At 37.1% G+C, this 23,525-nt stretch overlaps 1 protein-coding gene across 3 annotated transcripts in view; it reads left to right on the forward strand.

The window, feature by feature from the left end:
- The window catches only part of robo1 (roundabout, axon guidance receptor, homolog 1 (Drosophila)), a 355,554-nt gene that overhangs the window by 299,882 nt on the left and 32,147 nt on the right, over window positions 1-23,525 (forward strand). For all 3 annotated transcript variants that reach the window (XM_065280529.2, XM_065280528.2, XM_065280531.1), the window contains 10 exons: window positions 2,352-2,476; window positions 2,839-3,010; window positions 6,704-6,909; window positions 11,339-11,420; window positions 11,635-11,803; window positions 12,133-12,299; window positions 14,674-14,795; window positions 15,713-15,947; window positions 18,778-18,899; window positions 23,187-23,358. In XM_065280529.2, the coding sequence (XP_065136601.1) occupies window positions 2,352-2,476; window positions 2,839-3,010; window positions 6,704-6,909; window positions 11,339-11,420; window positions 11,635-11,803; window positions 12,133-12,299; window positions 14,674-14,795; window positions 15,713-15,947; window positions 18,778-18,899; window positions 23,187-23,358 (1,572 nt within the window). The remainder of the gene's footprint in view (window positions 1-2,351; window positions 2,477-2,838; window positions 3,011-6,703; window positions 6,910-11,338; window positions 11,421-11,634; window positions 11,804-12,132; window positions 12,300-14,673; window positions 14,796-15,712; window positions 15,948-18,777; window positions 18,900-23,186; window positions 23,359-23,525) is intronic.

Genomic DNA, 23,525 nt, shown 5'->3' on the forward strand with positions numbered 1-23,525 from the left:
AAAATGTTCAAGATTTTTTTACTTACCTTAATGGCAGATTTTTTGCTTGTTTTATGCACAAAAGCACTTAAATTTTATATTTTTGGTCTAAAAACTAGACTTATTTTCTTGGGTCGTTTTACTCATCAAGAAAAAGCATCTTAATTTAAAGTCGCAATGAAAGTAAAATAAAAAACTGTAATTTGTTTTGTAATATTGTGGTATTTTTTACAAATTATTTATCTGTGAGCTTCATTAATTTTTAAAAATTCATGTGCCCTCATAATCTTTAATCAAAAATGCAAATCTCCTCCCCTCCTAAAAACAATCTTTCTTTACTTCCGGTCGTAATGTATGGCAGGTGGGCTGCCAGAATATCGCTGCGATTAGCAATTAGCAACACGACCCAACTTCAAATGATCCAATCAGATCTCGATGGACAAATTTAAATCCAGCCCTGCCTTATTTAATTTCTGAGGTCGGTTTTACACGGATTCACGTCACCACGGGGAAAATTAGGCAATTGATACTTCTGTTTCATGGCGACTTAAAGAATTTTTAGAACAAGACAAAAATACTAAGAAATATTTTTCTTGAAAATAATTTTTTGCAGTGTAGCAACTTGACGCTACTTCCAACGATTAAATCAATCCTCGATGGATGAATTCAAGTCCAGCCCTACTTTTTTTCTCATTTCAGAAGCCGTTTAACTCGGATATACAAAAATTAGACATTCGTTACTTCCGTTTCATTGTAACTTTAACCCCTTCAGACCCTGCGTCCACTGGAATGACATCACATGTTTTGTGGTTCAAAACAATACAAATCCTGTCAACCAATCACAATAAACAGGTCTGAAGGGGTTGAAGAATCTTCATAATTAGGAAAACTATTTCTTTAAATGCCTCTTGGAAGTGAGTTTAAGAACTAAAGGGGGCAAAATTGACCCAGTGTGGCTTTAAAAGGGCCAGACACCATAAAATAAAACCTTCATTCATGCACCGTATTCACAGCAGAAGACTAATAGGATTGTTTCTTTGTGTAAGTGCCATTTATGTCAGCCTACATGATATATTCACAATCTGTGCGTTTGTGTGCTCCCCACACTTTGTGCTCGCTTTTTGTTATTCCCATACATTCATCACTGCACTGATTTTGTTTTCTATGCGTATAGTGTTGTGTGTGCTTTATTTCCTCATCTTGTGTTTTATCATACTTCTGTTTTCTGTTCCTTTTTCAGTTGTGTCTGGTAAGTTGCAAATGTCACCCGTCACCATTTTCGCTGCTTTGACAGCAACAGGAAGTTGTCAGAAGCACCATTCATCCACCTTCCATCCTTCCACCAATCAGCACGCTTGTCTGGGCTGTCACTGGCGACATTGACAGCACAGCAGGCCCGGGTAAAACTCTCGCTCGCTCGGAGCGTACAAGGTAACGTCAAGGAAAACGCCTGGGTTTATTGCTTTGTGCCTCCCTCTCACTTAAACCCATTATATCAATATATGATTTGACATATTAAAGATTGGTTTAGTGGTACATTGTGGTGGTGCACATGGGTGGTGTCACAAATTATCAACATACTCATTCCTTATCACAAGCACTGGGTTTTTACGGTTGTCGAAGTCGGAAATCTGATCCCCAACGGTGATTCGAACCCACGATATTGTTGAGCATTAAGATTCATGAAAAACAGCTACCTACATGACTCGGACGCCATTAAAGTGTGTCTGTGCGGAACAGATGGCCCAAATTCATTCCCCCATCTCCATGTAAATTTTATTGCTGTGTGCCCTTGCCCATGCAAATTTAGTGAATGGGGGGGGGGGTCGTGGCATTTTTATTTGTAATTTTATTTTGTGTACATCTGTTTTTGTATTCCGCCATACCGATACATCTCTCTCCTTTCATGAAATACGAGTATGGCTTTAGCTTTTATTTCCTGACGTTATGAAGGCCAGAGATGTCGACTGCATCCAATGTAGCTTGAAATAAAATGTACAGATCATTCACTGATTTAAAAGAAATGTTCAGAGTTCAGTACAATTAAAGTTTTGTTGCGATCTCCCGACTGGATTTATGGCATTTCAACTCAAGTTACTTTCAGAACCATGTGTATTTTAATGTACTGCATACTCGAGTACATAACATTTACATTTATGCATTTGGCAGATGCTTTTATACAAAACGATTTACGGTGCTCGACTTCCTAATGCCAACTATTGAAGTCTATATTTGAATGTGCTTTACTGTATACTCCATTATTGGTTTTAAACCTTGAACTTTCCTTTAAAATGTTTGTGTCAGGGTTAGGAGGTTTATCACACAACATATGTAAAGGATATATATGATTAATTCATCTCATATTCCTGCAGTTCCTCCGGTGTTTGTGGTCCGACCCAGGAATCAGGTGGTCGGGATGGGGCGCACGGTGACCTTTCAGTGTGAAGCTACAGGAAGTCCTCAACCTGCTATCTTCTGGCAGAAGGAAGGCAGTCAGGTGAGAACATCTGTGCATTTTATGTGTTTTCTCTTGTCTTTTATTCATACGAGCATATTTTACAGGTTTAAAGTCAGTTAAATTCATGATTTATGAGGCCATCTGCATATTTATACACACCCTAAAATAATGTCAATCATCACACGGTCTGTAGCGTGCTGGAGGATTCTGGTAATTGTGGGTAAAAGATGAAGAATAAACTCTGGACAAGATGTTTATATTTTTTTTGCTTTTGCACTCTCGGGAAAATTAGTGATTGTTTTTTTCTTTTCTTTTTTCCTTTAGACCGCATAGACATAATAAACACATTTTTGCGTCTTTGAATATTCTACCTCCACTCACTCTGCATTTTTCTTCTCCAGAACCTCTTGTTCTCCTCTCAGCCTCCTCCTCCCTCCAGTCGGTTCTCTGTTTCTCAGACGGGCGACCTGACCATCACCATGGTGGAGCGTTCGGATGGGGGTTATTACAGCTGTCAGGCCCTGAACATCGCCGGCAGTGTGATCACCAAAGCTCTGCTGGAGGTCACAGATGGTGAGATGTTTCCACTCACAAGAACCTTCAGTGGGCTGGATGATGAGATTCAAGTAGTTGAAAGGTTGAGGGCTTGTGCACGTCCAAGCAAGAAAACAGAATGCAATCATTGTGAATTTTAAAGTGTGTTGTGTGAACAACAATGAAAGCGAATGGAATTATTTGTACTGGTGGATTACATGCAAAGGTGCGAATGGAAGTAGGTGCAAAACAAACACTGCAACAAATGATTTTCAAGAAAAACAATTCTTAGTATTTTTGTCTAAAATCTATCTAAAAATTGTTAAATCAAAATGTTTTTTCTTGATGAGAAAAACAACGTAAGAAAAAAAGTCTAGTTTGTAGACCAAAAATATCGGATTTGGCAGATTTTTGTTTTTCTTGTTATATGCACAAAATCACTTAAATCTGATATTTTTGGTCTAAAAACTAGACTTATTTTGTCGGGTCGTTTTGCTACTCAAGAAAAAGCATCTTAATTTAAGAATTTTTTGATTTTTTTTTTTGCAGTGAATGATGGAAATTGGGAAGCGCGATTTGATATTTGTCCACTGCAAAAAATGAATGTCTTACTTAGTATTTTTGTCTTGTTTTCCAATAAAAATATCTAAGAATTCTTAAATTTAGATACTTTTTCTTGATGAGCAAAATGACCCAAGAAATTAAGTCTAGTTTTTAGACCAAAAATATCAAATTTAAGTGATTTTGTGCATTAAACAAGCAATTTTTCTTGAATTTAGTGTTTAAGAAATATGTTCAAGATTTTTTTGCTTACCCCATTGGCAGATTTTTTTGCTTGTTTTATGCACAAAATCACTTAAATCTGATATTTTTGGTCTAAAAACTAGACTTATTTTCTCGGGTCGTTTTGCTCCTCAAGAAAAAGCATCTTAATTTAAGAATTTTTTTATATATTTTTTTTTGCAGTGAATGATGGAAATTGGGAAGCGCGATTTGATATTTGTCCACTGCAAAAAATGAATGTCTTACTTAGTATTTTTGTCTTGTTTTCCAATAAAAATATCTAAGAATTCTTAAATTTAGATACTTTTTCTTGATGAGCAAAACGACCCAAGAAATTAAGTCTAGTTTTTAGACCAAAAATATCAAATGTAAGTGATTTTGTGCATTAAACAAGCAATTTTTCTTGAATTTAGTGTTTAAGAAAAATGTTCAAGATTTTTTTGCTTACCCCATTGGCAGATTTTTTTGCTTGTTTTATGCACAAAATCACTTAAATTTGATATTTTTGGTCTAAAAACTAGACTTATTTTCTCGGGTCGTTTTGTTCCTCAAGAAAAAGCATCTTAATTTAAGATTTTTTAGATATTTTTACTGAAAACAAAACAAAAATACTAAGATTTTTTTTTCTTGAAAATAATTTTTTTGCAGTGTAGCTGCCTGGAGTGGATACTACATCAAATATCACACACTTTTGCGTCACCATATGCCTCCCAAAATTCTTGTATAAACGCAGAATAAAAAGTGATAATGCAACGCCACTTTTGCGTTTTATTTTCAGATCGTTTCTGTGTAAACGTAGCTTAAGTTTATTTTTCTTATCGCACTGGCAGATGTTTACCGAGCCCCTAAGGTGACATTGGAGTAAAAAAAATCTAAAGTTTAGTTTCATGTGCTCACGTGAAACTTTCATGTGCTCACGCAAAACCTTCATGTGCAGAATTTTGTTTTAAAGTTTAGTTTCGCGTGCTCACGTGAAACTATCGCACGTGAAACTTTCTCTTTCACGTGTGCGCGCGATAGTTTCAGGTGAGCACACGATAGTTTCACGTACTCGCGCGATAGCTTCACGTGAGCACGCGAAACTAACCTTTAAAAAAAATTCTGCACATGAAGGTTTCACGTGAGCACATGAAAGTTTCACGTGAGCACATGAAACTAAACTTTATTTAATTTTGCTCCATGTCCCCTTAGGGGCTGCGTAGATGTTTGTACTTGTTTTAAGTATAAACCTCTTGATTTTCATATATATATATTTTTAAATAAACAAGACTTAATATCTTAAACCACTTAAGAATTTTCCGATATTTATACTAAAAAACAAGACAAAAAAACTGAGACATTCATTTTCTGCACTGTCCAAATCGCATCTTCCACACAAATTGTATCATTTTTATTTAAGTGTGAAATTTACCTGATCGGCTTTTCTGGTTTGAATTGTTGAATTAGAAAATGAAGGAGAACAACAAAGTGCAATGTTTTTATTCGAGTGATGCGAAAATCAAGTAATCCCAAAAGTAACCTAGAGCGAGTAACGTGATGCATATACAGTATTTGTTTGCTTTTGGTATGCACACACCATAATGCTAGACGTATAGTCTCGTTTTTAGGGGTCCGCGTACGGTGCGTGTGATGCCAATTGCATCATCAGAATAGTACGTGTGCACTGTACGCACCCTGCTGGATTTTTGTAACCATGCATATTTTGTACGCATAGGTCCCACATGCGAATGTAGTATATAGCCCAGGAGATGAATTGCATGTTGTCACAATGCGCATGCGCATACGAGTCAAATAAACGATACTTTGCAAGGCGTGCATTCGACAATGCGCATACTTTCGCGTACACGTAAAAAACAGAATATGCTTCGGGCTTAACACTAGTGTTGCGTTAAAGTAGTCTTTAGCGTACAATAATGATGACAGAGTTAGAGATCTTTAGGATCGACTGTCCACTTGTACCCACTATATTATGACCTGTGAGTGTTTGTCCGTACAGAAAAAGAAAAGATAAAAATAAATACAGTGGAGAGAATAATAAGTAACCGCAGCCACACGTCGTAATTACGGGTCACCGGCGCAGTGATACATCAACACGGTCCACGTGCACGCAGCCATCTGATACATAATTCATCCTATTGATGCTTCTAACAAATGTTGCAGGGCTTCACATATCTGCAGTAGTGGCTGGCATGCAAATTGCAGTCGTGTTAATGGGAATAATGTGCATGAATGCAATCAAAAGCTAACGTTTACCACAGTCGGACCATCATGGTGTCTTTCAGACAGAAGAGGACACAGCGGGGGTGATTTTAATGGGTGAGGGGTATTTTAGTCGTAGTGATCGCTACTGCGCTGTTGAAATGGCGCTGGTATTAATTGTTGGTCCGTACTTTGGCTCCATTCTGTGAATGCTGTTGACTGATTTGAAAATTGCTTCCAGTTGAAAAAACTGGATTGCTTTTTTGCTTGACGTTCGCTTTGTTTCATGCTCATGTACTCAGCATGTTCCCTGCCAGAAATTCCACTCTTGCATTTACTTTTTCCTTGGTTACATTTATTTTTATTTTCTCAGTTGTCTTGTACCTCTTGCTGTACAAGCGTTTGCTTCTGGGCGACTCTTAAGAAGTCTGAAAGGATCTATTTCGGATTTTGGTTTGGAATAAAGTCATGTTTTTATTATAGTTATTATAATGATATTAGTCGCTCAGTATTTAAGACTTGCTCTTGTGCATCCTAAAATGAGACCAGTTTGCCTTTCTCTTTTACTGTCTCTCTCTCTCTCTCTTTCAGTGTGTCTCTTCCTGTTTACCATATTGCCAAAACTGACAATATAAATAAAACGTTTCAATTGAGCAAATATTATTAAAAAAATAAAAATACTATAAGTAGTAGAGTACTAAAAAAAAGGTTTCTAATGGTGGCTGTCTTTCTCTGCTGTCTTCCTTGCAGTAATATCAGATAGACCTCCACCCATCGTTCGCCAGGGTCCCACCAACCAGACCGTGTCAGTGGATGGGACGGTGATCCTGGGATGCCAAGCCACAGGTACCCCGACTCCCACCATCCTGTGGAGGAAGGATGGGGTCCTGGTGTCCACCCATGACTCTCGCCTCAAACAGCTGGACACGGGAGCGCTGCAGATCCGTTACGCTAAGGTACGGTGTCTCAACTTTTTGACATCTACATCAAAGCCCGACACATTTATCATGCAACTAAACGTACAGTAACATGGGACGTGACTCAAGTTCATGGGAACGGTTTTCCTTGTTGGATTTATAGCTTACTCTGAACCCCATGATGTAGGGGGGATGAGGTTTGAGCATGTGTTGTGCGCGGTGCTCAAAACCAGCAAGGACTTGTTCTCGTAAAGCACAGTTTTCCTTTTCCAGTTCGGATTTTTATAGAATTTTCCATTCCGAATGCACCGCACCAAACATTTATTTAGGTGGGAATTGAGGGCAGTTGAGCTGCTGATCTCAAACCCAGCGTCTCTGTTCTGTTATTTTTATTAATATTTTATTCAAAGAGAGAAAGGGGCTTTTTTGTATGCGGTTAGCTGCTGCTGGGTACGGCTGTTTTTGAAGTTTATAGATAGAAGCAGTGCGATGTGTTTTCAAGCCTTGAGTTTTATCATTTCGCACATCTAAGACGGCACTGCAGGTCTTACAGACGGCATTGAAAATCACAGCTCGCCCTCAAAATATTGTTTTAAATAGTTTCCTTCAAACTTGCAAATATTAGCAGCAAGTTTGTCGCAGTTTGCTTTTCACACAGTTTTATACTGGTGCATATAGACACAAAGCTAACGTGATCGAAATGCATTTTTATAGTGAATTTTATTAGCCTACATTTTTTTTTACAACTTATAAATGTGAAAAGACGTGAATAAACGTGAATGCACACATATATAAACATGATCGGTAACACTTTACAGTAAGGTTGCATTTGTTAACTTTAGTTATTGCATTAGCTAACAAACTAACAGCAAGCAATGTATTTTTTTACAGCATTTATCTTTGTTCATGTTGGTTCATGGTGCATTAACTAATGTTAACTCTTTCCCTGCCATTGATGAGTTATCTCGTCAATTAAGAGAAATCATTGGCATGAAAAAAGGGGTTCCTGATGAGTTTTTATGGTTATCTGCACAGCCCTAATCTATAAAAAAATATTATTATTTAATTATTTGCTAAAAAAAGTTTTGAAGAAAAATGCCATATTTAAGAGTTCATAAGCAAAGAAAAAATATAGATGGGATGTCGGATGAAACTTTTTTTTGTTTTGTTTGTTTGAAAGCAGAGGGTCTGTTCTTTCATTTGATATATTTGTATATTTCTATATTTTTAGAAGAACATTTTCCTGGAAGGCATTTTGCGAAACATTTGTGAAAATCACAAAGAATGATGGCGGGGAATGAGTTAAAGTCACAATGAAATTGAAATAAAAAACTGTAATTTTTGAATATTGTTGTATTTTTTACTTATATGTGAGCTTCATTTAAAAAAAACTCATGTGCCCTCATAACTAATCAAAATCGAAACGCAAATAGTCATATTGTATGGCAGGTGGGCGGGGTCTGGTAAAAGATTGCAGTGAATAACAAGGTGACCCAATAATCTGATCAATTCTTGATGGACGAATTCAAGTCTATCCCTTCCTTTTTTTTAATAATATTTTGGAAAATAAGACAATCGCTACTTCCTTGTTTATGGCGACTTTAATGGTGCGTTCACACCAGACGTGAATAAAGCGTTAAGCGCGAGTGATTTGCATGTTAAGTCAATGCAAAGACGCAATAGACTGCAGCACATGTTCAAAATGTTTAATTTTGACGGATATTCGCCCAGCGTATAACCAATCAGGAGTTTGCTCTAGCAGTGACATGATGTTCGGCGTAGCGAGCGGAGGCAGAAATACGAAACAACAATGGACAAAATCATTATCGCTGAATGTGGACATCGGAAGTTTTACGACACATCTTCATACTTTTATAGAAACAGTAATATAAAATAATCTTGCTTGAAAGAAAGTGATTGAGGAGGTTGGACAATCTGGTATGTTGTAAAAAACGCTTTTTACTCAATTTGACCTATAAATATATACATATTGAGACTAGGGCTGGGTATCGATTCAGATTTTCCAGATCAATTCGATTTCGATTCACATGCTATCAAATCGATTCGATTTCGATTCTCGATTCATTTTCGATTAGGGTTCTTGGGCCGGTTTTTATACTCGATTCTCGATTCAACTCAATGAATATAGATTTAATACAAATACTATATTAATAAAAAGAACAGTGAACTGCAGGTTACAAGTGGGTAATTAATAAAATCGATGAAGCACCTGAAACCGCCATTTTAAGCACTGAATGAATGAATGACAGGTTGCCTCTTGCTCCTTGATAACATCACGCAAGGCAAAAAAGAGGGTGACATCTACTGAAGAAGACTAGTAATTCGATTAAGGTTAATCGTTCGTTCAATGTTTGCAGAAATAAATATGAAAGAAAAAAAATCGATTCTGAATCGACCAGGTTTTAAAAAACGATTACTCGAAAAATTTTTTTTTTTTTTGCCCAGCCCCAATTGAGACTACAAGCTAGCTAAAGCCGTCAAATTGAGTGTATTCGCATTAGAATTTCACAAGCAAATGACGCAAGTTAACTCAAAATGTTAACTGTGCGCGAAAAATGTGATTTATTTTCTTCATTCCATGTCTGGTGTGAATGCACAGTAACAAGTAACTTTAACATCTTTTCATTTCAAAAATTTATTAGTAAATTTAGAAATATCGACTAAGAATAATATACTGATCTCCGGGTCTGGCGCAACCACTTTTAGCATAGCTTAGCATAATCCATTAAATCTGATTTTACCATTAGCCTCGCGCTAAAAAATAACCAGATAGTTTTGATATTTTTCCTATTTAAAACTTAACTCTTCTGTAGTTATGACGGAAAACGACAAAAAATGTAAAGTTGGGATTTTCTAGGCAGATATGGCTAGGAACTACACTCTCATTCTTGCGTAATAATCAAGGATTTTGCTGCCTAGTCATGGCCTCAGGGGGCGCAATGATATTACGCAGTGCCCAAAAATAGTCCCCAGCTATTGTTTGTTACCAAGGGCACTATTTTCGGGTGCTGCGTAATATCATTGATCCTGCTGCAGGATTAATTTTCCGTCTGTTTTAGTACACAATGTAACTACAGAAGAGTAAAGTTTTAAATAGGAAGAATAACTAAAGTTCATTTTTTTGCGCGATGCTAATGGTCTAATCAGATTCAATGGATTATGCTAAGCTATGCTAAAAGTGGTAGCGCCAGACCTGGAGATCAGCTGAATGGATTTCAAAACGGTAAATATCAAATATTTAACTCTAGGAGAGCTGGAAAATAAGCCTATTTTCAAAAAAAAGTGGAGTTTCCCTTTAACAACTTTATTCAAAGTGTTACATTAATATCTGATAGATTGAATAAATCAAGACAATATTTTAATCAATACAGTATATAAGACCTCTAATTCATAAAACCAAACCCACAATAGTCATATAGATAGTGTTGATAGTACACTTTTGTTATCGCAGTGTGTCCACGTTTTTGTGCACATGTAAGTGTGTTGTGTGTGTGCGTAGTACAGCATTGTACAGGCTTTCCTTTCATGCCTCACAGCACCACAAACATCATCACACAAACCCGGACAACCGGGCAGTGTTCAGAGAGAGCTGTCAGTCATCCTGCAGGTTTTGTTGTGAGAGCACACCCCTGCTCCCCCCACACCCTCCGAGTGCGTTTGGGGGGGTGTCAGATGAGTGTGTTTCCCGTCACAGCACACACACACATGAACGCCCGGGTTACCCCGTCGTAGGGGTCAAAGGTCCTGCGGTGCGGGCTGTCAGAATACGGCTTTAATTAACGTGGATGTCTCACTTGAGAACGTGCAGCTTTTTCGAAAGAATAGAAAAGAGATAAAGCGGAATGGGACGATGCGTCTATCTGTTGCGCTTCGGGCGGTCCGCTTTAATGAACTTGTCATTAGAAGAACACGCACGCGGTGGTAGCTTAAGATATAGCGTGTATATTTCTGACAGCTTTCGTACTGCCTGCCAACACTGACTGACAGATCGTCCAGAGTTTCCCTTTGCTTTGTTCGTTATTTCATATTGTCCACAGTTCATCGTATGGTTACATTTTTAATTCTCTTTTTTGTTATTGTGGTATTTTTTAAACTTATTAAGCTGATAAAATCTTTAGTTAACTTCAATACGCACATGCATAATGCACTATTGTGTTACTTTAAAGGTCAAGTATGTTTTTCTTTCAGAATTAAAAATAGTTTTCTTATCTCAGCTTAACATGAAGAAAACACTATAGATAAGCCATAATTGGGTTTATTTACCTAAAAACTGAACACTTGGGCTCTGTGGTAAGGCAACAAACTGTATTGAAACACGCAGAGCGTTTAATTTGAACATATAGTTTTGTAGTAAGCGTCATTTCAGAGCTGAACACTGGAGAATGGTTATTAATAAACACATGTAAACGCACACAGATTTGCATTTATAAAGGTTTCTATCTTTCAGCTGGGAGATACCGGCGTGTACACCTGCACCGCGTCCACCCCAAGCGGAGAGGCATCGTGGAAGGCCTACCTGGAGGTGCAAGGTACATTACCAAGATTAAAGGCGGTAGAGATGAAGACATGTATGAACAAAGAACAGGAAATTAAGTTTGAAATTAAACGTACATCTGAATATAATTGGTTTTCGAATGCTAATTTGAGCCGGTTGTACAGAATGTGTGTGTTAGTAGAATGACAGAAAACAAATTGGTGTTGTTTTTTGTGTAATCCATCATTACATTCTTGTGTGTCTTTCAGAGTTTGGTGCTCCGGTTCAGCCCGGCAGACCCACGGATCCAAACCTCATTCCCAGCGCCCCCTCTAAACCGGATGTCACCGAAGTCAGTCGCACCTCTGTGTCTCTGTCCTGGAAGCCCAACCTTAACGCCGGAGCCACGCCCACCTCATACGTCATAGAGGCCTTCAGGTGACATCACATACACATTTATACCCTAATGTATACCCATATACATATATTTTCATGTATAATTTGCTCGTTTTGGTTGGTTCGGGCCACAAGCATGTGTCATAAAATATTATTAAATACTTTTGACAAGATAATAATGATTCTATAAATGTCGGGTTCATCCGCTGTGGTATGTCATAAATAATCCTTCCCGTGTTTATGGTTTCCTGCAAGCCCTGCATTCTGTGGTCGCCTCATTGTTTTGAATAATGTTTGTAATTATGTAAGTTTGAACCGCAGTGATTTGCTGGATAAATACTTATGTTTGATTTGTGCGGTGTGGACGGCAGCCACGCGGCAGGGAGCAGCTGGCAGACCCTCGCCGATCATGTGAAAACCGAGAGTTTCGTCCTGAAGGGTCTGAGGCCGAGCGCCGTCTACCTGTTCCTGGTGAGAGCAGCCAATGCGTACGGCCTGAGCGACCCAAGCCCTATCAGCGATGCTGTCAAAACGCAAGGTCAGTTCACCTTTGACCACACGTGTTACCTTTTTGTTATATCGCACACTGCAATAAATGATTTTCAAGAAAAAAAATTCTTAGTATTTTTGTCTTGTTTTCAGTAAAAATATCTAAAAATTCTTAAATTAAGATGCTTTTTCTTGATGAGCAAAACGACCCAAGAAATTAAGTGTAGTTTTTAGACCAAAAATATCAAATTTAAGTGATTTTGTGCATAAAACAAGCAAAAAAATCTGCCAATGAGGTAAGCAAATATTTCTTGATTTTTTCTTGAATTTAGTGTTTAAGAAAAAAATTCTGGATTTTTTTGCTTACCCCATTGGCAGATTTTTAAATTTTTTATAATTTTGGTCTAAAAACTAAACATATTTTCTTGGGTTTTCTTGGGTCGTTTTGCTCATCAAAAAATGATTTTAATTTAAGAATTTTTAGATATTTTTACTGAAAACAAGACAAAAATACTAAGAATTTTTTTCTTGAAAATTATTTTTTGCAGTGCAGTACATTATATTAACTCTTTCCCTGCCAGTGATGTGTTTAACACTAAAGCATCTATAGTTTTAAAAGCAGGAAGTACTCAAAACTATGTTTTGGTCATTGCTCTGAATCTGATCTTTAATAAAAGTCCTTTATAAAAATGCAATTATCTCAGCTTTTTGTTCAACATTTTGTGTTTTTGAAGAAACCTACCCATTTTTGAGAGGTGATAAAATAGAACAAATGAAAATTTTTATTTATTTAAAGTTTAAATTTACTGGAAGACATTACACTTTTGTGAAAATCATAAAAGTTGGCTTTTTTACTTTTTTTTTAAACGCTGGCGGGGAAAGAGTTAAAGACCTACAAAATTTGTTGTAAATTCTATGTAGCATGTACATGGTGTTGAAAAGGGCATAATTCCACGGCTCGTTGGAATGCTTGATTCTGATTGGCCAGTCGCGACATTTGCAGACATTTGTTACAACCACTCAAAACTAATATAATATAACGGTTAGCTTGATGCTGCAAATAATTCTGACAGGTACAGACTATTACACATAAATTAAACGTAAATATGTCTTTTAATAATGTATACAACATTATATTTACAAATGATTAAACCAAACAGTGTGTAGGTGACACGAACGTTTTGTCTTGTCTTAAAACCGAAAGTAAGCAGGTTTGCTTTTGATTTTAAATATTTGATTAGCTCATTTAACAAATGCAGAGCCTCCGCAAGGAAAACACGTTTTGTTTTGGTTTTAAAGGATTAGTTCATTTTCTCAAAAAAAAAATCCAGATAATTTACTCACCATGTCATCCAAATGTTGATGTCTTTCTTTGTTCAGTCGAGAAGAAATGATATTTTTTTTGAGGAAAACATTCCAGGATTTTTCTCATTTTAATGGACTTTAATGGACCCCAACACTTAACAGTTTTAATGCAGTATAAAATTGCAGTTTCAAAGGACTCAAAACGATCCCAAAACGATGCATAAGGGTGTTATCTAGCGAAACGATTTTTTGACAAGAAAAAAAAGCACTTTTAAACCACAACTTCTCGTCTTCCACCGGTCGTATGACACGGCATCACGTCAAGAGGTCACAGATGACGTATGCGAAACTACCGCTCCAGTGTTTACAAGTGAGGAGAAAAAGGACCGTTTGTTGTATGTCGAATGATACTAATTAATGTCTTTGTGTCAGTTTATTGTTTATAATGGTCCACAAATGTGCTTTTCATATATGTAACACCTGACCTTTGCACAGCATTACGCAATTACATGAGGTCGCACTGGCGCGTCACACAGGAAGGAAGAAGAGAAGTTGTAGTTTAAAAGTGCACATTTTTTATTTTTTTGTCAAAAATGTCAAAAAATTTACCCTTATGCCTCGTTTGGGATCGTTTAGAGTCCTTTGAAACTGCAATTTTAAACTGCATTAAAACTGTTAAGTGTTGGGGTCCATTAAAGTCCATTAAAATGAGAAAAATACTGCAATGTTTTCCTCAAAAAACATAATTTCTTCTCGACTGAACAAAGAAAGACATCAACATTTTGGATGACATGGTGGTGAGTAAATTATCATGATTTTTTTTTAGAAAATGGACTAATCCTTTAAGACAGGACGTTTAAATGTCACAAACAGAGTATTTGATATAATCATTTGTAAATATAATGTCATGTACGTTATTAAAAGACATATTTACATTTAATTTAACTCTGTACCTGTTAAAATCCGAGCTACCGTGTGTTATCAGTTTTGAGAGGTTTGAACCCGCAAATGTCACGACTGGCCAATCAGAATCAAGCATTTTAGAGAGCGAAAGTGACAATAAATATATGTCTGATATTTATTTTCTCTGTGGCTTGTGCGCGCGTTTGTCTGAGCAGATGTTCCACCAACAAGTCAAGGAGTCGAGCATGGGCAGATCCAGAGAGAGTTAGGAGATGTTGTCATTCACCTTCACAATCCCACGGTCCTCTCTTCTTCTTCTGTGAGAGTCCAGTGGACGGTGAGTGCCGGTGTATTTCTTATCATCAAGTTCATAAAATTTGGTAAAATGCAGGGTCGAATATCTGGGTTGGTGACCAATGGTCCCACAATCTGGAACAAAGTGGAGAATTGTGACTGTGATCAAGGCAATCCCAATTCCGAAATTGCACATTTTAACAAATCCATTTTTTTTATGTAGCAAAGTAAAAAAAAAAATCTCAGATGTAAATGATGATTAATCTGGCACACAAGCTGAAACAATCCCACAATGTTCTCTTGAACATTTGGTGCCGAGCTCTCTTTAATACACGTTTAATCAAAGACAGCTGATCCGACATCTGCTTTTATTGGGGCGGATCAAGAAATTATTAAAAACTTTACAAGCGTGCACGCTTCACGTTCAATCGCTGCCATATGGGACGATCCCCAATCCAGAAGACCTCCGATATAAAATTCCCATCACAGGAAAGGTTAACAGAAGCCTACGAGTGATTAAAAATATATATCAACTCAAAGAGAAACCTACAAGCTATATTTTGAATGCATTACGTGCGTGTTATGATTAACTGTATAATGCATTATACATTAGATGCAGGATTTATTAAAAGCAGTACGATTCCTTATCCGTAGTTTAGCCATAACAAATAGTGTAGACCAAACACAAAAATCAAATCGTCACTGTTTTTAGGGCTTCCAAGTGTCTTATTTCCCACAGCATGCTGGGTTATGCTAATCTCTAACAGGCTTTTAAAACCTCAGAGCTGAACTCAAAATACGAAAGCAGTTTTTGGAAAGTGTGGTGAGCAAAAAACTCACATTTTATAATATGCACATCTGACATTTTTTAGTCATGTGGTGCAGTTTTAATATTTTTTAGGAGAAACTAGTATTATGTCCAGCAATTTGTCATTCTTGTGTCCTGTTTCTTGTATTCAGGTTGAGCAGCAGTCGCAGTATATTCAGGGATACAAGGTGATGTACCGTCCCTCCCCAGACGGTGCTCTACAGCGTGTGGAATGGGCCGTGTTTGAGGTTCGAACCCTCGGGGAACACAGCACAGTCGTCACCCAGCTCAGGAAGGGCGTGACCTATGAGTTTAAAGTACGACCTTTCTTCAATGAGTTCCAAGGGACTGACAGCGATGTCAAAGTGGCCAAGACCCTGGAGGAAGGTAAGGAGAGCTTTCTTGTGCTTCGCTCTGCTTCTCTTATTGTTTCTCTCATATGACACAATTCGTTGGTCGGTAACATTGCAAAAGCCACAACGCAAATGTATCTACAGTGCAACCATAAAAAAAATCTGTATTCGATTACTTGGAATTACATGTATTGATACTGATAGTTTGGTTTTTACTTTTAGTTTCAAAGTAGTAGTCATCTAATTCAAAATAATCACACAGTATGAATTCTGATACGTATTCCTGCCCCTTTTTCATTGCCATGATTTTTTTAACCAGTGTATGAATTAAGTGAAAGATTTATTAAGCCCTCCATCATTAAAGGGTCACCGTGATTTTACAAATTGCGTTTGAGGCATCAAATTCGTATCTACCGTGTCTAGTTTGAAACATTTTGAGTTTACTTGCTTCATTTGTGCGTGAAAACTGCCCGTGAAATTGTAGTCATTGAGTCATTCGCGAATGAAATTCTAGTCATGGAGAAATTCACGCGGAAATTTGCGTCATGGGAGGGGCTTCTGTGACTCTGCTTGCTTCCTGTAATCACGTCACTACTAAAGCAAGCTCCTGATTGGTTAACGCGGCGCGTTTTTCCGCCAAAGTTCAAATTTTATAACTCGCGCATTTCCCGCAGCAACGCTCAATTCGCGCCATTCGCTCGAACTAGAAGTGCGAATGAGGCGGAATCACGTCTGCCATGCCGCGCTAAACGCCTCATTCGCACCGCAAATTGAGCGTTGCTGCGGGAAACGTGCAAGTTGAATAATTTGAACTTTGGCGGAAAAACACGCCGCGTTAACCATCAACGTGTCTTGAAATTGACTTAACAGTGAAATCACTTGACGCCTCTACCACGGCTTGTGTGAATGCAGCATTAATCTAACAATCTGCCAATTGTTTCAGATAACAGCGTGAGGCGCACTTAAGAGTTTACAATTATTTTAGATAGAAATCTTTTGGATTCGTTTATTGCCAAATTGGGACAAATAATGGACAGTACCGCTTTGGGGCAGCGATTCGCGATTTTACATTTCCTTTGGTGTGTATTAGTACATGTTAATGATATGCAAAAGGTACAAACCTCATAGTAAACGATGATGCGAGTTATCGTCTCCAACGTAAATCTCTTTTCTTGGACAACAACAAACACACGCATTGTAGGCAACAGTTTACTACCTGGGATTGGTGATGTAGTAAAGACCGACATTATCATAATTCCTCCCGCTCCGGACTCGTGAGCGAATCTTTCAAACAGAGTAAGGTGCGTCACATTTCTGACTGACTTCAGAGGTATTCAGGCCAATCACCATGGCATACAGATTAGCTGACCAATCAGGGACACAGATCTTTTAAAATTCGTGCATTTCAGGTAGAGAGTGAAATCTGGAGCTACAAAAATATACGCTATGTGGAAAATAATGTGTTTTTTAACCATAAACACACAAAATAACGTTGTTTTTAGCAATAAATAGGTGCTCTTTAAAATTAAAATACTACATGAATGTAAAACTCTCGTGCAGCACTGCCCCAAAGCTTAATGGAGGTCCGGGACCACCCCAGCCCCCCTCTTCTTAATTCGAACACGGTTTTTAACAATCGCACGATGTCAGATCGTGGGAAAATGCTTTTATTTGCGATACCGATTATAGGCCGATATATTGGTGCATCCCTAATATCTACTATTAAATTGATTGTGTTTTACTTGCAACCTAACCGGTTTGATTCAAAATCTCATTAAATTTGTACATCTGGATCTACTCGCTTAGAAATTACATTTACATAGTTTACATTCATGCATTTGGCAGACGCTTTCATCTAAAGCGAATTACATGGCATCCAAGCTGTACTTTTATTGTATCAGTATGTGTTGTGGACTCGAACCCATGACCTTTCTGTCATTTACAAAGTGAGCTAAATAGAAAAAAGTGATTTAACTTGGGTTTAGTCGAATCGTATCACATGATCTCATTTACTGAGCGTGCCGACACCTAGCGTGCACATTTAGTTTATTGCATTAATCTATATTTGCAGTTCTTCTTTATATTGTAATGCGGTCTGCGGCCCTCGAGGCAGCCAAAAAACGAAAGCCAGGCGGCCAACGAGAAGCCAGGAGCGAAAGCTTAAACAACTGCTGTGCTAATTGTTCTAAGGGCGTGGCCGTCTGTGGCTCAGGAACAGCAGGGATTTGGTCGGCTCCCAGAATTCCCTTAGACGTGCGCACGAACGTGCGAGCGCTTTCCGTTCAATAAACAAAACGTAACGCACGTCGTCAGAGATGGCAAACAAAACAAATGTTTCACTCCCAGGTTTCATTTATGTTTTAAGAGGATAATGGTGATGCAAAGTGAAGTACTGTGTCAGCTTTGTGAGCTATAACAGCAGATTCGTCCCGCTGGCAGCTGGCACTTACACTGGGATTCATAGCTTGGCAGTCATCTCCCATTATTTAAGTGCACTAATAACGTTGAGAGTCAAGCTATTAAAACAAGCGCTTACATGTGTTATTAAGAACACACACATGCTTGTACGCAAACACACACCCCATTAAGGGCTGCAAGATGTTTGCCGCAGACGAACAACGTCATGCATGTGCATATATGTATGTTATGTGTGTATCACATGGTTAGATATGCTCATACTGTATATAAGGTGTACTGTATATACATTTATATGCATATACATGTTTGAAGTGTAACACATTTATGCATGCACATAAACACAAACACACAATGTAAGTTGTGTGTGCGATACGTTTATATGTCCACAAACACACGTGCATGTTGTTAGGGGTGTGTATGACACGTTTCCCCTTCTCTTATCGCAGCGCCCAGCGCCGCTCCCAGGGGAGTCACTGTAACAGGAAGTGGAGACAACGGCACAGCTATCCTGGTATCCTGGCAACCGCCTCCAGAGGAGGAGCAGAACGGTGTGGTGCAGGAATATAAGGTACGATGTAGACAAAGAAACAAAGAGATCATACCAAGGGCTGGAAGTAGAAAGGAGGAAATGGGAAATTATATTTATTATAGTTAGAGTTTCACTCCATTAATTCACTCCATTCATTTGACTGTGAGATGGAGAATAAATGGAAAGTGTTTATTGCCCAATGGTTTGATTTAATGTGGTGGAAATTGAGAGCTTGTGAGATGCTGCCATCTAGTGGTGGTAAGAGGGAATTACTTCAGCATCAAACAGCACTTGTGTTTGTGTTTATTTGATAATATAACACAAATATATTATTTTGCATTAAATACTTAAAAGAAAAATCCACTCCACAAAATCCCTGCTCTATTTATTTTTTAACAAATATTTTTATTGAGAATTTTATGTTACATGTATTAAACAAATTATACATCACACATACTAGCAAATATAATTACAATAACTATTTCCCAATGGCCTCTATTATCTCTTTCTTATGTGTATGTGTTCATCATGTCTGAGCAGAATAACAGAGCTCACCTCGTACAGTATTCGTTTCAGGAGCTCAAATTTTAATGGGTTTGCAGCGATTCGTCATTTAGTTCGCAGGCCACGTCTGATGGGAACAGACACGGTTTGAGTTGTTAAGTCCCAGTTAATTTTTTCAGGTAAATGTTTTTAGGCAGTGGAAGGGAAGCTGGTGAGTAATTTCATGCTTGTTAAATTGGGTGGAGGGAAATTTCTTGCTAATCGCTTCTCTTGTATACCTCTTATTTTTGGCCGGTCGTGCCTCAGGTGAAGCTACGTCCGCTTCTGTTTCTTCACTTTATCCATATACTCATACTCAGTGCTTGAAAAAAAGCACTTTTTTAGGCCTAACGGTAGATGTGTGTGCTGACCCTCTAATAGGAGTCAGGCAAGCAGAAAGTGAGCTGTATCACATTTCACCCCAGTGTATAGACCCCCGCTGGGCCTGTGATTGTGTTAGGATGAGGGAAGGTGATCCGTGATTCAGTCCCGCACACACATTGACGCTCATGCTCATTTCCACACTGTGTCTGCTGGAGGTTGAAACCCAATGAAAACAAAGAAAAGTGCATTTTCATGTCAGTAAAATAAAATAAACATTCGACTGGGAAAGGCTTTGACCAAATGTTATTGTCGCTGTCATTGGTTGACATTTTGATTCATGATTAAACCCTTGTTTTAAATGTTAGCATGTGAATATATACAGTGGGTTGAACGAAAACATTGTTTTTATTTAAAACCGACAAGTTTTAAAGACATACATTTGTCAGTTTCATTTGAAATCGAAGTCAAGTTGGCAAATATATTTACACCGCTGTTAATAAGTTTAGGGTCACTTGCTCCTCATTATTTATTATTTTTTTCCACTTAAATTCATTAAAACTGTGAAATATCACAAATTCCCAAAAATAAATAAAAACTATGCTACATTTTGGCATCTTTTTTTATTGGCGTCACACTTTGCTTATAATTTGTTGTTATTTTATCAGTCTCACCCAGAGATAATTTTTAAACAATAAGTTTAACAATATTTTCTGGGCTCTTATTGACTGCTTTTCCTTCATTACTTAGTCTAAGTAAGCCATTATAAAAACTAATTTCAGTGATGTTTTTATAAATGAAAGTAAATAGGTAACCCTAGACCACAAAACCAGTCATAAGTCGCACAGGTATATTTGTAGTAATATTCAGCAATACATTGTATGGGTAAAAATGTTATATTTTTATGACAAAAATCATTAAGATATTAATTAAAGATCATATTCAATGAATATATTTTGTAATTTCCTACCATAAATATATAAAAAATCTTTTTAACATTAGTAATATGTGTTGCTAACGACTTCACTTGGACAACTTAAAGGCGGTTTCTCAATATTTTGATTTTTGCATCCTTAGATTCCAGATTTTTAAACAGTTGCATCTCAGACAAACCTATCCTAACATATTCATACATCAATAGAAAGTTTATTTATTTAGCTTTCAGGAGATGTATAAATCTCAATTTAAAAAAGTGACCCTTATTTTGTGTTTTGTGGTCCAGGGTCACATATTGTGTTGGCATATTCATATTTGAATACATATCTACAAAACTAATGTCAATCATTTAATTTTTACACCTTCTTATAAAAAGGTTTTAAATTTATGATAAATATTTCAGTCAAGTTAAACTAAATCTTGGCCGATAATGTATGTATGCGGTACAATAATAATTTAATTATTAGAATCAGCATACAAAAAAAGTGATTTTTTTGCATAATGTGTTTGTGTGATTATTGTGTATACATAATAATTTACAGACAGCACACACTCATAAATAGACACTTTTATTTTGTATGCGATTAATCATGATTAATCTTTTCCCAGCACTAATAATAAAAAATATATTTAAAACTAACTAGTATATAACCAACATACATGTTTCACATCCTTTTCTGGGGAGAAAGCATCACTGTCTCTCTGCTATTTGCATTGACCTAAAACTTTGAATTTGCATAACTTTATATTAGGGCTGTCAATAGATTAAAATATTTAATCTAGATTAATCGCATGATTTCATGAGTTAACTCGCGATTAATCGCAAATTAATCTCACATTTTTATCTGTCCTTAATTTACTTTAATTTAAAAAATTTCAGTTTTTTAATACTCTAATGAACATGGGTGTGGACAAATATAGATGTGAGCTGTGCTGAGTTTGTAAGTCATGATGAGTAAATTTAATAAAATGAGTGTTTTATATTTTGACATTCTCTATTACAAAACTTCAAAACAATGCATGACTTGTTTGAATCTTCAACCTGTTTGAAGTTGACAGAGTCAGCGAAGGTAATTTTGAGAAAAATCCCAAATTACCACAAAATTACCACATCCATACCTTAAAATAATAGATTTAATAAATAGATTTAGCACACACAAAGTCAAAAACAATATCAATATATGTTAAACTTTTGAGTTGACATTGGGACAGACAACTTTAAGATTTACTATAACGCAAGGATCTTTAATGTTAACACGTCAGATATTTTTCCACAGTTAACCAAACATTCACTTCAGATATAACAGATTATAGGTCCTACCTGCATGAATTCTTGTCAAAATAGATATTTTTAAAACTGTAATTTTGTGTAGATGTCTACATATCGGAGTCGCACACTTGCGCCTTTGTGTGCAAGCGAGGAAGATCGTTTTTGAGTCTTGTCGCTCTTAATAACTCTTTAAACATTAACCAGGTCCTGACCTTTATCTCTCATAATTACCCTTTTAACATCAAGCAAGTCCTGCAGTTTATTTTTACATTTCTGCATGCTCTAAAAGCTAAACCAAAATACGTGGATGAAGACCCGTCTTTGCATTAGATAATTTATGACGGTTCACATCTGAGAAAACGTACAACTAAATCATTTTAGATCTTTAATAACTATTTAGACTTTAGAGCATTGGATTTGCTGGACGAGAGCTTAATGTTCTTACTTTTATGAAAACCTCTGACTCATTTAGACAGCACGGGTCACAGTAAGGCTGCGTCCTAATATATCCAACTATAGGCTGGACCAAGGGCGTTCCGTTAATCACCGTTAATAAAATTAGTGACGTTAAATGAATTTGCGTTAACGCGTTATTAACGCATTAATTTTGACAGCCCTACTTTCTATAATATGTATAGTTATTTCAAAGTTCAATACGTATATTGTTATGTGCATGTTTGCAGTATTTCGATAATTTCAATGTATCGTCCAACACTATTCAATACTGTTTGAAAAGCGTCCCAGCATCCATTTAATGAAGTTTGTTGGGAGACATACGATTCTTATTGTTTTAACAATACTTGTTAATTCCCATCCTTTAGTTTGTGTTGTTTAATAGTTTTAGAGGGCGGTTTCCCAGACAGGGATAAGATTAGTTCTAGACTAAAATAAATGTAAGAGCTGTCCAAACTGAAAACAACTTGCACTGACATTTCTTAAAATACATTTGTTTTGCCTCAAAATCCACACGGGTAATGTTTTTAGTAAGGCATGTTTGTTAAAACTAGTTATATTTCCTAATTGAGGGTCAAGCCTAGTCCTGGCTTAAGCTAATCCCTGTCCGGGAAACCACCCCTTAAAGACTACTAATATTATGTCAATTACAGGTAGTACTAATACAGAAAGAGCAGGTGTGTCCAAACCTTTGCAAGACATAGTGCACACTACTGACACCAGATCTGTCTTCATTCATTAAATTTTTTGTCATGTAATTTGAAATACTTGTGTCCCATCTATGTGTCTTTTCTCGTTTTCAGATCTGGTGCCTTGGAAATGAAAGCCGCTATCACATTAACCGAACAGTGGACGGTACTACATTTTCAGTTTTAATTCCCGGCCTGGTCGTCGGGGTGCCGTACAGGTTGGAAGTGGCGGCCGGCACAGGGGCCGGCCCTGGGGTAAAGAGTGAGACCACCTTCTTTCAGCTGGGTGAGTTGGACGACCGTCCCCAAAAAAACAGCAGCTTTGGGTTATTGAACACCAAAGAAGAAGAAAACATTACAGTCGATTGTCTTGATAATAGGTTACAGACCGCTTACTAAACACTTTCATACTAGACACCCGACTATATTATCATCATTGGAAAGGTTTGTGAT

This window comes from Paramisgurnus dabryanus, chromosome 8, assembly GCF_030506205.2.
Source record: "Paramisgurnus dabryanus chromosome 8, PD_genome_1.1, whole genome shotgun sequence".
Lineage (NCBI taxonomy): Eukaryota > Metazoa > Chordata > Actinopteri > Cypriniformes > Cobitidae > Paramisgurnus > Paramisgurnus dabryanus.